The sequence below is a fragment of the Pipistrellus kuhlii genome, unplaced genomic scaffold (assembly GCF_014108245.1).
Source record: "Pipistrellus kuhlii isolate mPipKuh1 unplaced genomic scaffold, mPipKuh1.p scaffold_m20_p_4, whole genome shotgun sequence".
In the NCBI taxonomy this organism is placed as follows: domain Eukaryota; kingdom Metazoa; phylum Chordata; class Mammalia; order Chiroptera; family Vespertilionidae; genus Pipistrellus; species Pipistrellus kuhlii.
Genome location: NW_023425540.1, coordinates 86611018 through 86625508, shown reverse-complemented (window position 1 = coordinate 86625508; position 14491 = coordinate 86611018). Strand labels below are relative to the sequence as shown.

General features: G+C 45.8%; 1 protein-coding gene across 21 annotated transcripts in view; it reads left to right on the top strand.

Moving 5' to 3' along the window:
- RBFOX1 (RNA binding fox-1 homolog 1) overlaps positions 1 to 14491 on the top strand; it is a 2022031-nt gene that overhangs the window by 1668076 nt on the left and 339464 nt on the right. Inside the window, exon 1 of one of the 21 annotated variants that reach the window (XM_036410682.1) lies at positions 11185 to 11525. The exons of 19 other annotated variants lie outside the window; for them this stretch is intronic. In XM_036410682.1, the coding sequence (XP_036266575.1) occupies positions 11439 to 11525 (87 nt within the window). In that variant the 5' untranslated portion in view covers positions 11185 to 11438. Of the gene's footprint in view, positions 1 to 11184; positions 11526 to 14491 lie in introns of those variants that run through there. One more of the 21 variants, XM_036410681.2, reaches the window with a different exon arrangement.

Sequence of the window (14491 nt, the reverse complement as noted above, 5' to 3'; positions counted from 1 at the left end):
GAAGCTTCGTTTCTATGATTATAAGTCAGTGCTGAGAAGCTTCATTTCTATGAAATAGAGGTAATGCAGGATCAGGAACTAAAGTTGTGAGTGTGGCATGAGATTATTTGTAATAGCACCTGGCACAGCCCCAGCAAATGGAAAAGTTCAATAGATGCTTTTACTCTTGGTGGTGGTAGTGGTGGTAGTGTTGGTACTGATGGTAGTCATGGTAATGATGGAGGTGTTGATGGTGATGGTGATGGTGATGGAGGTAGAGATGGTGATAGTAGTACGGTGGTGGTGGTGGTGGTGGTGGTGGTGGTGGTGGTGGAGTTGGTGATGGTGATCCTAATGGAGGTAGTGATGATAATGGTAGTATAGTGGCAGCCTTATTATTGCTGGTGATGTTTGGTGGTGGTGGTGGTATTGATAGTGTTGGTCTTGGCGGTGGTGATGGTATTAGTGGAGGTGCTGTGATAGTGGCGGTAGAGGTGATGGTAGAGATGGTGGGGGTGTGGTGATGACGGAGATGCTTGGTGATGATGATGGTGTTGATGGTATTGGTGGTGGTGGAGATGCTGTGATAGTGGTGGTAGAAGTGATGCAGACATGGTGGGGGTGTGGCGATGGGGGTATGCTTGGTGATGATAGTGATGCTGATGGGAATGCAGTGTGGTAGAACAGTTTCACATATAGTGCCTGCGTTGAAATTTGATTTAAATCTGCCACTTGCCATCTCCTATGCCCGTTGGCCAGTTACTTTAATGTCCATTGTTTCAGCTTCTTCATGTGTAAAAAGGGAACGATGATATCTGTTGTCAGTCTCCACGATGACTAAATGCATTACTACTATGTGTAAAAAAAAATAGCACAGCCTTTGTTCTAACAAACAAACTCCACAGCGAACACAGAGAATGCTTGTTAAATAAAGTGGCGCAGAACGCAGCCTTTAAGAAATGTCCCCAGTGCCTTCCCGTCTGCTGCTTCTCAAGGCTGCTTTCCAAAGCGGACAGGGGGGCTGCCCCTTCCCACTGCAGACCCACCCCCGGCCCTCCGTGTGTTCTGGGAATAACCGGGCGTGGTGAGCCAGGGTTCTGGCCTGGTGCAACATGAGAAAGACTCCCAGTAATTACAAAAATAACAGCGAGGGCTGCTCAGCGAGGTAGGCAGATGAGCACACCACTAGCCAGAATGCGAAATAGCGCCTGCAAATGTTAGGTCCCAGTGGGAGGGTGGGAACATATGGGGATAAAGTTGGGCCTCACTGGTAAGTTTTAAGCAGTTAAGGGAGGCCATTGTAGTGCCAGGTTTCTCTCTTTTTATCCTAATTTTAAACCCTTCTCTTTTGTCCCTTTGTTCTATTTTGGTCCTGAGAGGAGCATTCATCTTCCAGGCCGGCCACCAGTCTCCAAGGAAGTGAGGTCTGGGTGGTAATCCTAAAGCCAACAGCCACCCTGGAGTCTGAATTTCCGCACTGAGCGCTATTCAGCATTTGGGGGGCAGGGGCAGGGGGATGCAGAGGAACTGGGAGACTATTTTGGGGAACGCTCACTTGTTGAGCTCAGGTCTGTGCTAGGTGAGTGTGCAGGGAAATGGGTCCCCAAAGAACAACCAGCTCAGTGAGTTTACAAACATAGAGGGGCCAAGGGCTCTGCCTGCTAGACATTACTGAGCGGGAAGCTGTGGCTTGTGGTGGCGTGATTTCAGGTGGTGCTGCTGGGTCTGGGTCTGGATGCAGGTAGACAGTGTGCAGTCTGTGCTGGCTCTGACTCAGTGGGATGGCTCTGGAAGGGTATTTAGAATTCTCCTTTGTCGCCCAGGTATTTCCCTGAGGAGTCACTGAGAGAAGGTCTAGGGTAGAGGCAGCATTTATAATGTGGGCACCTGTGTGCTGGTGCAAGTTCCCGGAGAGGCCTCCAGGTTACCCTTGCTTAGCTAAGGCATCAACATCCTTGGTAAGGCAGGGCATGCAGAGGAAAGGAAGTAGGACTTGGAGTCAGGCAGGTAGGGCCCCGCCCACTCAAAGAGCCAAGAGCCATACAAACTCTTCTGTGGAATGGGGTATGAGGCCTAGTGCTACCAGAAAATTGTTAAAAAGATGAAATGAGTTCATCCTTAACGAGCTTAGAATGAGTGGTGTTTGACACATAGAAAGTCCTATGAAGTGTGTTGCTTTTGTAAATAAGCACAAGGTATGTTTGGTGTGGGTATGTGTACCTGCTGGTCTCACCATCACTATTGAATTAGTCCAGGATCTGTTTGTTGTAAAGGACAGAAACCCAGCTCAAACTCGCTTCAACAAACATGAGGGTTTCGTGAGTCATGAAATGGGGATGTCTGTGATCAACCAGGGATAAATGAGGAGTTACCGACATGCCTGGCATTCGTGGGAGTGGGGAGGGTCATGCTAAGACACAACCACCTGGAATAAAGCTCACACACGTAAAGATGGGCTCAAGCCCAAGTGCATCACCATGTTCTTTAGAGTTCTCCCCACAGCCCTGTTTCCAAAGTGCTGTTTCCTCCAAATATGAAGGTATTGACATTCAGAGAGGTTAAGTACTTAAGGACCACAAGCCAGAAATGTTCAGAGCCAGCTTAGGGCTTCAGCTCTGAGTTCTTAGCCAATAGGACACATTGCTATCACACTAAAAAGTACAAGAAGTTTGTTTTTTAATTAGTCAATGGGAAGCCAGCAGAATTCTATTTAAAAAATATGTCTTTTCTGGAGCGGCAGCACAGCATAGGAATACCTAACTCGAGCAGATTTCCCATTCACAAGCTATGTGACCTTGGACAAGTTACTTACCCTCTCTGTGCCTCAGGTTCCCTATCAGCCATGAGGATAATAACAGCTCTTGCCTTATATGGTGGTGATGAAGATTAAATGAGTTAACACATAAAAGGGTTAGAAGGTGAGATGGTATCTGGCCAATAGTATTTGGTATATATGGTTTGTTTAAAAAAAGAAACACATTTAAAAATAGATTGTAATGGAAGAATCAGAGAGGAAATGAGGTCGCTCAGGGTGGTTCCTCTTTTGATGTGCCCAGCGTGTCCCAGAAGGGGGCTGCTAATCTGGGAAGTTGAAAAGCCACCTGTCAGATGCTCTCTGTTGCCACCAACTGCCTGATCGTGACATTGAGGCGAAACCATGTGCAGTGGCCAGCCCCTGGCCCCTCCTCTCAGGTCTCAGCTGAGCAGCTCAGCACAACCTGGCTCTGGGTCCCTCCTAGCCCTGTGTCACCTGCAAGGCCAAGTGTATAATTCCTAGCTGTATTCTCCCCCAGCATTGTGCTTGGTGGGTGCCCTACCATCCCCAATACCCACTCCTTGGTTTGATGGTGTCTGTTTTCTAGCCTGAAGTTGGAGGTGAAAGCGATCTTAGGAGAGTTGCTCTCTGTTAGACAATAGAGCTAGGGATGGGTGTTGGGATTTCTTTGAATCTGACTTGGTTTGACGGTATGGAATGTCTTAGCACCTCCACAGATTGTCTTCTTGGAAACCCCTGTCGAATTCTGGCAGGAGAACTTTTCAGTGGCAGCTACACATTCTCAAAGTTGTAGTAGAGATCAGCGTGTCAACATGAGTCCATGCAGAAACCACCATCCGCACCGTTAGCGTGGCCTGACTTAAAGAATGCTGACTCTGTCCATGACTCTCCTTTCTAGAAAACACAGCATACATTGGCCACGTACTTCAAAATCTGACAGGAAATCAGAGGCCCCTCAAAGGTGAACAGGTACATTTCAGAAGGTCTGTCAGCTCCCTGCAATGACATGCAAAATGTTGTGAGTTATGGGCAGTTTCCTAGGATGAGGACAAAATTCTCAGAGTGCCCCATGCATCAAACACAAGAGTTAAATCAGCAGCTCCCCTCTGGAAGAGATCTGGAGGTGAGAAATGGCTAAGAACACAGCCCCTAGGCCAGATGATGCTCCAGAATCACTCAGAAAGGTCACACAATAATCTCTTTAGCACCCCTTTTTCTGGATTGCCCCTCTCCTCTTTGTGCATCCTATAATTATTATTTGCTGGTGTTCCCATGTGACTGTGCTCCCCAGTTCCTAAAGCTGCAGTGGGGCGGTGAAAGCCAGCCCTTCCTCAGGCTTTGAAGTCTTGTCTAGCTGTTTCTACTGCTTTGCTTTTTTGTCTTCCTTTGCCTTTAATGGTTGACACTGAGCAAGGGGTTGAGGATAAAGGAGCTAAGGAGACCACTGAGCTTGAATCTTGCCCAGATGAGCATTTCTCAGAGTGCATTCATGACTATCACATAGTGGTTAACAACCAGGGCTTTGCAGGCCTCACCCAAGAAATAGCTTTGTCATTTGCCATCTATGTTTCTTGGCCAGTTTGCTTCACCTTTCAGTGTTCCTGTCCGTAGTGCAATGATTTTAATGGAATCTACTTCATAGGGATGTAGAGAGGAGGATAAATGGGATAACACTTATGATGAAATTAGAGCAAAGTAAGCTTTGAACAAATAAATGGTGGCAACTGTGACGACCATGATGATGATGATGATTGTTAATGTCCATGAAGATTCTGATGAGGATAAAAAGTAGGAAAATAGGAACAAGGATAATGGGTAGAGAACGTGGCACAGGGATTAACACAATTAATTCTCAATATCCAGATATTAAGTATTTCCATCTTGCTATCTCAAATCGATAGCAAGATGGATAGATGACAGATGGGTGGATGGATGGATGGATGGATGGCCAATTGGCCATCATATAAGTCTGGGAATGTCTGGGTCAAAAAAAAGTTGATCAAGTTTCTTTTCTTTTTTTTTTTTTTTTCTTGCAAGACTTCTCAGGAGCTTTTCTTTGCTAGTAGATGCCATGAATCCTCAAGAGGGAGAGAGAGCTTGCTGAATTTCTTCCACTTCTTTGGCCAGGGGATTCTTTTTACCGTGCAGCACCTCATGTAGCTTCTACTGTGCAGACCATGCACTGGGAGATACCAGGCTAGGTACTTAGTCTCTAAGAGGAAAAGGATGTGTGCAGTGCTCAGGCAGTTGGTCAAGTTCACAGGGAGTACATGTGTCTGGCATTTGGGCAGGAAGGCCCAGTTATGAGTCCTGGAGGCTGTGCTATATGGCATGGTCTCTGTGTATCCAGCTCCTGCAGGGACCTGCAACACAAAAGACAGAGCCAGTAGGGAGGGCACATAGCAACATCAAGGGGAGCAGCTGATCCTTCCTCCCCCATTCTGGGAGACCCCAGGGAGGATTTGTTCATCTCCAGCAAGGTCAACAAATTCTCCAACCCAGTTGCCATTCATCCCAGACAGGTCAAGGGTCAGTTCCTGAAGCACTGTTGATCTCAGCAGAGATGATGTGCAGGGCTGATATTCTTAGATTTGCTCATTCAGCCAGCCAGTCTGGCTTTCAGAGGAGAACCAGGTCAAGACGCGCTTAATGAACCCAGAGCAGCAGACAGCGGCCTGGACCACTGGGGTTCAAGTTGCTAAGGGTAATCAGCAGCCTCCTCACTTATAAGACTGACTGGAATTTTCTTTGTGCATCTTCATCATTGTTTTTTTGGAGGTGGGACAATACTGTTGAATTGTGTGGCCTCGTGTCCCTGAATTACTATCTCCATCATCCCCATAAGTCTTTGTTTGAATTTGAAATTATACATAAGTTTTAAAAATATATCTTTCATCTACAGAAGCCACTTACACATCCTGCTTGTTTTTTATTTAGAAAATGGGAGAAGGAGGTGTGTCTGACACGAGAAGGTACAGCATAGGCTGCATTAGAAGGGTGACCTTACTTAACCCACTGGCTATGGAAGGCAGGAAGAGTGACTACACTTGGTTTGGGCGAGGTCTGGTTCCATCCTGCAGAGTAGCCAATGCTGATGCTATTGTCCTGACAACAGCCACCAACACCCATTGACTGCATCTACTATGAGCCAGTTCCCAAGCTAAACAGGTCTGCATAGCACTCTTATCAAAATCTTTAGACCATGAGACCTGGTTCCTGAGAAAATTGTTATTTTAAAATTATTCAATTTGAGGCACAGAGAGGTTAAGTAATGTGCACAAGAACACACAGTTGGGGTTTTGATATGAGAAATGTGGCTCACTGTGAGCTCCTACCTACTGTGCTATGGCGCTTTTGCAAGGAGGGAACAGGGGTTGGCAAATAATGTTGCAGTGAGAACTAAAGCTCACGAGGTAATGGATATTCTCCCAAGAGCTTTGCATACATAGACTCATGAACACATAGCAACTGAACCATGAGAAGTTGGGGACATGGCTTCTCTTCCCAGGATGTGGCTTGGCTGGCTGGATTGGCCCTCCACCGAGGACACAGGAGGTAGCTCTAATTTATGAAGGCAGCTGGGGTAGTCAGTAAGTGCATCACACCTACAATCTATGGAAACTTGTACCGTGGAAGGTCCTGCCTCCCTGGCGATCCCCTGGATGTCCTTCTGGGAGCTCACGTGTCAGACTGGGCATCAGGACCGTGACTGTTACTTAGCATCTCCGGGAATTTCCCTCTGTGGTCCACGCTGTGTTCTCACCTGTATTGAGCCAGGTCAGAATGCATGTCTGGTGGTGAGTAAAGTTCATGCATTTTGGTTCGAGTTGTTGCTCTGGAGTGGCCATTCATCATGATGTAGCAGAGATTGGGGCAAGTAGGAGGCTCTTAGTAACTGACAAAGCACACATTTTCCCGGTTAACCTCGGCCATGTCAGTTAACCTGGCTGAACCTCCACCTCTGCCGTGGATACCACCAATGATTCTCAAGTGCTTGCCAAGTGTCTATTCCACTCACAGTTGAGGAGGAGGTAGAGGAGATAAAATGGGGACGAACCTGGCTGTGATTACCAGGTAGATCTTTCCCTGTCCTGATACAAATTCCTGCTGGCCTTTCAGGGGCTTAGATGGGCAATCAGGAGTGCTGGGGAAGGTGGGTAGGCTGCTTGGAGGGCCCAGCTTGCGCTGCTGGTTGAGGGGTGGGGTGTTCCTGCAAGCATTTGTGTGAGGGGAACAGAAAGGCAGGCCTCTGACATCAGTTCTGGGTGTTGGTGGGGGCATTCAAGGGACAGATCCAACATCAGGCCTGGGGTGATCAGAAAACAATTAAAAAATGAAGAGAGAGGTAAAAATAAACTAGCGTTTTGTGCTCCAAGTACTAGAATCAGCCATATACATCCTGTCATCTTGTGGTGGCAGCATATGTGGCAGAAGGTACAGGCATTGTCCCATGTTTCCCCAAGAAGACAGGGGCTCCTGGCTGCATATCTCCTCTGAGATCAACTGCATGAAATGATGACAGAGCCAGGATCCCAACGCAGCTGCCCCCACTATGAAATGCCTGCTTTTTCTACTGTGCCAAGACACACCCAGGTCTCCGGAAGAAACCTCTTAATCACCTTGTGACCCGGCGGCCTCTTGGCTTTCCCCACACTCTTCCAAAGCAGTCATCCGTTCAGCCATTCTCTCTGAAACGTTTTGGGAAACTGCATTTGTCTGGTCACCATTGTAGACGTTTTGTGGATGAGAATGAATGGCACCTTTCATCCAAGAAAGGAAAGAAGCTAGTAACTCAGAAGGCAGTGCCACCCTGGAAGGTGAGAAAGATGGGAGGATTATTTTTAAGTGGGAGAAGGGATGAGATGGAACTCTCAAAGGCTGGCTAAGAAAAGAAAATCTCTTGATGAAAATCACTAACACAGGGAAGATTGACAGAAGTGGCACCAAGGAAGTGGCCGCAAAGACCAGAAACAGGTGAAGAAGGGGAAGAGAACAAAGAGCCTGACTATCTGCCACTGTGTACAGGTCTGACATCCGCAGGTTGGATAGAATATAATGCTCTTTATCAGGGGTCAGTGGGCCACAGCCTGTGAGCCACACCAGGCCTGTTGCCTGTTGTTGAATGACCCACAAGCTAACAATGGCTTCTGCACTTTAAATGGTACACACACACACACACACACACACACACACACACACAAAAGAAGAAGAAGGCTATTTCATGACCAGTTGAAATGATGGGAAATTCAGATTGAAGTGTTCACTTACGTGTGGTCTGTGGCTACCTTCATGAAACAATGACAGAGTTTAGGGCTATGCAGCAGGAAGAAACAAGTCCACAGCACCTGAAGTCTTCAGCATCTGCCCATTTCCCATCTGCAGGAAAAGGCTGGCTATTGTGTTGGTGGTAGCCAGAGTGATGTTAACTCATGGGCCTTAGATTGAAATCAGTCCTTTCTGGAGGCTCACATTGGTTATCTAGCCATTACCACAACTACGGTCTCTGTTGTTTACCTTATTTTTTTATCCTAGTTGTTTTTTTTTTTAAATGCCTGCAATAGTCCAGAAACTTAATATTGCACACTAGACATTGGGTTGCCAACCACTTACCGTGGCCATGTGCCCCAGCCACCCCACTGAGGAGCAGGGATTCAGAGACTGTGGCACCTGCCCATTAGTGGGGAAATGGATCCCAGAAGACAAGTTACAGATGAAGTCAGAATCAGAGGAAATGTAAGTAACAGTAGCTAGGACCAGAGGTGTGAGGACAGGAAGACAAGAACACAAATGTGCAGTCAGTAAGGCCGACAAGATGGACAGAGTGGAACCTCTTATTTGGCTCTGAGCTTCCTGGTTTTCTAAGTAAAAAGGGTCCCAAAACAAATAGCCTTTATTTTCAGAGGGTGAAGACGGACACTCGTTACACAGGAGCAGCAAAAGATTTTCATATTATGGAGTTTCACAAAAGTAAAAAGAACATATTTTCTGCAAAGAATATATAAATCTGTACGTCCCAAAAGTATTTCTCATTCCTCTCTCTCTCTCTCTCTCTCTCTCTCTCTCTCTCTATATATATATATATATATATATATATATATATATCCCATATGTAAAATGTTTCACATTTCTGACAGCAATCATCAGGTTCTTTAAATATATATTATATATATATATATATATATATATATATATATATATGTGTGTGTGTGTATATATATATATATATATATATATATATATATATATATAGAGAGAGAGAGAGAGAGAGAGAGAGAGAGAGGGAGATAAATATATAGATATATAAATACAGATATATAAATACAGATATAGATATAGATATAGATATAGATGTAGATAAAGTTATGTATGGATATATATAGATAATGATCCTTTGTACTTGTGAAACTTTACAGTTTCCAAGACATCCCCACAATTTTGCTCATCAGCCCACTCTTGGTGAAGAGTAAGTGGATATTGTTACCTCTGTTCTTTGTTCAGGAAACTAAGAGTCTGGATGTGTACATTTTTGGCCTTCTGGCTGAATTATATTTCCTACCTCCTGGTCCAATGGTCTTCCCACTCTATCACATTGAAGAGACATACTCAATCTGAGCCAGGCCTTAGGCAAAGTAGCAAGAGCTCTGCCCTCCTGGGACGCTGTCTGAGGCCCGCTGATGTCCTAACCAGTAACTTCTCAGAAGAGCAGTGTTGAAAGTCAGAGACAAAAGCTAAAGTTAGCAACCATATCAGGCTGTTAGGTAAGAGGGGTCAGCCTGCAGCTGTTAACTGAGCTTTCTGTGTTGTAACTACGGGGCCACTTGGCTGCATGAGAATCCGTTACAGAGAAACCGTGTCACGCTAGCCAAAATGCAGCCTTAAATAATTGAATCCTCTGCCAAACGCTGCCCACTGCCGTTATCTAAAAATGTAACTACGCAGCTAAATCAAGCAACTAAAATTAGTGTAGTGTAAAAACACCTTGGCTATCTAAAAGTGGAGGAATTGGCATTTGGATTTAGAAAAAGCCAATAGTTGAATGTGTTTTGTGGTGTCTGAAGCGCTTCCAGTTTGGACAAAAATCTATATCTTGTATCCTGCCTTGAGTTGGAGGTGGACTATGGCAGGCAGGTGTTTGGTTTGAAGGTGATTTTCAGAGAGCCCTGGGCCTTGAGGGGAAGCTGAGTGGGCTTACTTTGTCAGTTTCACATCATTGTTCTCAAAACTGTGGAATTCGAAATGCACCCCCTTGCTTTCCTGGTATGAAGGCTACAAGAGTGACTCTTTGAATGTTATATGTGCCTTCATTCTGAAGCCATGGAAAGGACTAGACCAATCATCAGGACAACAGGAAACCCATGATAAGAATGGCTAAGGGCCTTTCGTATTATGCATGTGTAAGTGCCAAGGACTTTATATGTTACACAACCCTTGGAGGTAGAATCTTCATTTCCCAAATGACAAAACTGAGATTGAGACCCGAAGTATGTTGTTCAAGATCACACAGCCTGTATGTGGGACGTTCAGATCAGTACAATTAAACCATGGAAGGGATCCTAAACCATCATTGGGCATCATCACATGCTGGAAAGATTTCAAATATTTGCTCAAAGGTATTTCTCATCCATAGTTTTAGTTTACATTCAGTATGCCTTTAAACTCCGGGACCAGGGAGATATCCCTTATTAATATAGTGCATGTTAATATATGACAATTGAAAGCTCAAAGGCAAAGAATATTTTTTTTTAAACTACACACACACACACACACACACACACACACACACAGCATATGATATCCCATTACAGAAGGAAATACTGTGATGAATGTAGTGTCCTGGTCAGAAATTGTGTTTGTAACCCTCCCCTGCCTCTTCTGAGTGCATGGCCCTGAGCAAACAATTCAACTACCGGTAGCGTGGGCCTAGTTCCTGTTTGTTACCTGGACCCATAACAGTGCCCACTCCAGGGAGTGGAGTGGTGAGAATGAAATTACATAACACATGTAAATAACTAAGCTCGTTCTCTGTGCACAGCGCATACTGCAAATATTAGCTAGTAGTATTATATTATTTGCACAAATTGCCTCTTTAAGATTAAAACTGAAGGAAGAGAGGATAATATACTAGACTGTCTTCTTAGTTTCTTTTTTATCAGTACCAAAGCCAGGACACATTCACCTCCTCCAGTTTTAAGTGGCAGCTGATAATCCTATCAATTTACATTTCTCGGGGGTTGTGCTCTCTAAAAAGTCCCATGGAGAAGGTGTCCCTTGTCTTTTGGGCCAAATTCATCAGGAATTGCCCAACTCCCATATCCTGACTCTGTTTCTCTCTGTCTCTTGGTCTCTCTTTCTCTGTCTCTCCGAGAACTAAATTAATGAAGAGTATTTGGTTAGTGGTGTTAGGCAAGCCATTCCCAAAATAGCACCTTCCATTTTGGTAGCTTCAACCCTGCAGCTGCTGTTTCTCTTCGCTGTCGTCTGGGAAGAAAACTTTCACATCGAGAGTTGCTGATTCGGATTTTCTTCCCTTCCCCTCTCCGCGGTGATGAGCGCTTGGCCCCTGCCAGAAGCCATTTGGCTCTCAGCTTTGTAGTTCGGAAGAAGTTGGGTTTATAGATTTTTTTCCCCCTAACTCCCCATCGATGTGTTGAGCTTCAGAGGGAAAAACACCTTCACGGGAAGCATGTTGCCTTCTCAAGGAGTCCTCCTGCATCCCTACGGAGTGCCTATGATCGTCCCCGCGGCCCCCTACTTCCCCGGGCTGATCCAGGTAATTCAAGGCCACTGCCAGGCAGCAACTTAACTCCAGCGCGTTCTGAGTAATAATTGGAATTTTTATGGTTGAGAAAGCAAACACTTTTAATACAGGAAAAAAGCCCTCGTGTAGTCAGTGAGAAGACAGTGGGAAATCAAAAAGATGGATCACCCTAATCTGGCTATTGACATCTCTCATGGCTGAATAAATGGTGTAGTTGAGCTATATTTGCTTGTATTGATCTGGCTGCTGTTTAACATTCATGCCTTTGCTTCGGGAGGTTGACCAAGGGGCAAAGGATTTGCTCTCCTTCCTGGCTTTCCGGGGGACTCGGTCTCCCAGAGCAGATCATGAGGCAGAGGAACTGAGCAGGAGGCCACCTGGTTAAGAGGGCTCAGTCAGAAACGGAAAGAGCATGCAATAGGCTTAAATTCCTGCATCTGTTTCCACAGGAGCCCCCACCGCCCTCTCCCCTGGGAGGATGGGTAGCACTGAGGCAGAAAGGGATACCCGACGGCTGGTGAATTTATGAAGTTCAGGGTTTTTTCTAGGAAAACCTTGCCGGCTCTTTGCTTCTTAAAGATGGCAAGAAAGGGGAGGATTGGGATGTGTGTTGTTTTTATGTGCAGGGAGAATCGTCTCCGAGTAAGATATTTTCTTTCTTCTCAACAGTTTGTCTTTTTAAACTAGCATTGGATTCTGGGTGCGTGTCTGAAGGTCTCGGTGGACAGCTCACAGCTACTGGCGATAGAGCCTAAACGTCATGGAAATCCCGGCCGGTTTCGGCTGTTGTGTTTTTTTTACTTGCTTGTTTGGAGCAGGCATCCCTTTGTAAGACAGCCCGTGTCTTGTGTCTCCAGGAGAGGGAAACTAAATGCACTTAGTGTGTCCTTTTCCCTGCAACCTTGTGAAATTTTCACATTTTGCCACACCCTGGCTTATTCATTACAATTTCTGGGGAGCATTGTGGTCAAAACCTCTTTTTCCTCCTTTTCTGAATGTTGCTTATGAGCTGTAAGAATCTCCTCGGTGATCTGATACATTCCGGGGTGATTCTAGGTAATAACAAAACATTTAGACATCCCAGATTTATGACTGTTGCTGAATTCCAGGCTCCGTGTTGTGTGTGAGAAATAAATGGACTGCCTAGAGAATGAACGGGCCTTCGCGACCTGGGAATCGTTCTGTGCTCCCTGGCATCAGCAGGCCAGCGTGGCCTATGTGGAGTCTGAAGTAGGACTTAAGTGGCAAATCCGAAGGCCTTTGTTCTACTGGAAACTTGGGGTGAAGGTCGGCCACTGGAGTTTGGCCCGACCCTCTGCCACCCCCTCTGATAAATAATTACAAGCAAATGGTGCCCTTCACTCTATGCTGATTGATGCTGAAATTGCTTTTGAAAGTTCTCATAAGTTCCTGTTATAGATTAAGTGCCGGTGCAGGAAAAATAACGGCACCCACTGCAATGGGTGAATGTAATCAGGCTTAATGGACTCGGGAGCTTGTTGGGAATTAAATAACTATTGATTTGCTGGAATGTTGCTGTCATTACGAAATGCCACTCTGGACGTATTACCCCGGTGATAGATGAGAAGATGCACGGGCCAGCTGAGAAATTGGGGAGACCCTATTGCTTCCTCCTTCACGGGGTGTTTAAGAAACGTACCCGGCTATTTTTGGAAGAAACAAGTGATTTTACTTGCAAATCTTAGCTCGATCATAGTTTGTTTTCCCCACTGACACCTTCCGTAACCAGTTACCTGTAAGTCAGAGAAGTAGAGCAGCAGGGAGCCTGGGACCAGTTACCGTGACAGGTTTCTTCCCCTTTCTCTCCCACCTCCATGGACACTGAAATGCCGTGGCCGGGAGAGACTAACTTCACCTCTGGTTTGCTGCTCAAGCCCACGGTATTTGCCCACAGACATCACACAACTCATGGCACCCCATTGCAGTAATGTGTGCAAGGGGAAGAAGCGCAACTCAAAGGGAGAAAAATCTTAACACTCACACACACACACAGTCACCTGTCAGTGATGCGCTGATTGCCGCCTCCCAGCATTCCCACAGACTGTTATCAGCTGGCCTACCAGTTCCCTGACCTTGTGGGTTTTTTTGCCCACCTTTTCAAGATGCCAGGGCTTTCCTATAATGAAGGAGCCACCCGCCCTTAATGATATCCTCAGCAAGACATGAACATGGTCCAAAGCAGCCCTTGTTCTCCATCACTGATAGCAAGCCCCCGTGGACGAGAGGTGTGCAAACAGAGCTGCAGTGGCCACGTGGCACCGTTGTTACATAGGAGTCTTCTCACGCTCTAGAGCCAGGGCTTCTGTGATGGGAGAACTTCCTTTTCATAGGTTCTCCAGCTGCCACTTTTAAAGTTCAGACCAGCATTGTCCTGTTTCTGTCTTTGAAGTCGGAGAAAACATATTTAGTAGACCAGATATCGTGAGAGGAGAGCACCGCCTTATTCTGCGAAGACAGTGAATGGAGGTGTTTCCTAAGAAAGCTGAGGGAGGTACTCACCTGGCTCCTTAGTTCTAGGAGTAGAGTTTATAGTTACGACTGGCCCCAGCCTTCATCTCCCAGGAAAACCAGAATCATTACCACAGTGGACCCATCGAACCTGTCATCTAGTCTAACCTTGTTGAACACATAGCAAGGTGAATTGTTTTTTCCTTTTAGCCATGCAGAGAATTCACAAATTCCTATGGGGGATTGAGTTAACCTAGTTTGCACTTTTTCTTTCTTCTTTTTTAAAATATATTTTTATTGATTTCAGAGAGAAAGGGAGAGGGATATGGAGAGAGGAACATCACTGATGAAAGAGAATCATTGATTGGCTGCCTCCTGCATGTCCCCTAATGGGGGGAAGGGAATCTAGCCCACAATCCTGGCTTGTGTCTTTGGCCAGAATGGAACCTGGGACCTTTCAGTCAGCAGACCAACGCTCTATCCACTGAGTGAAACCAGCTAGGGCTGCA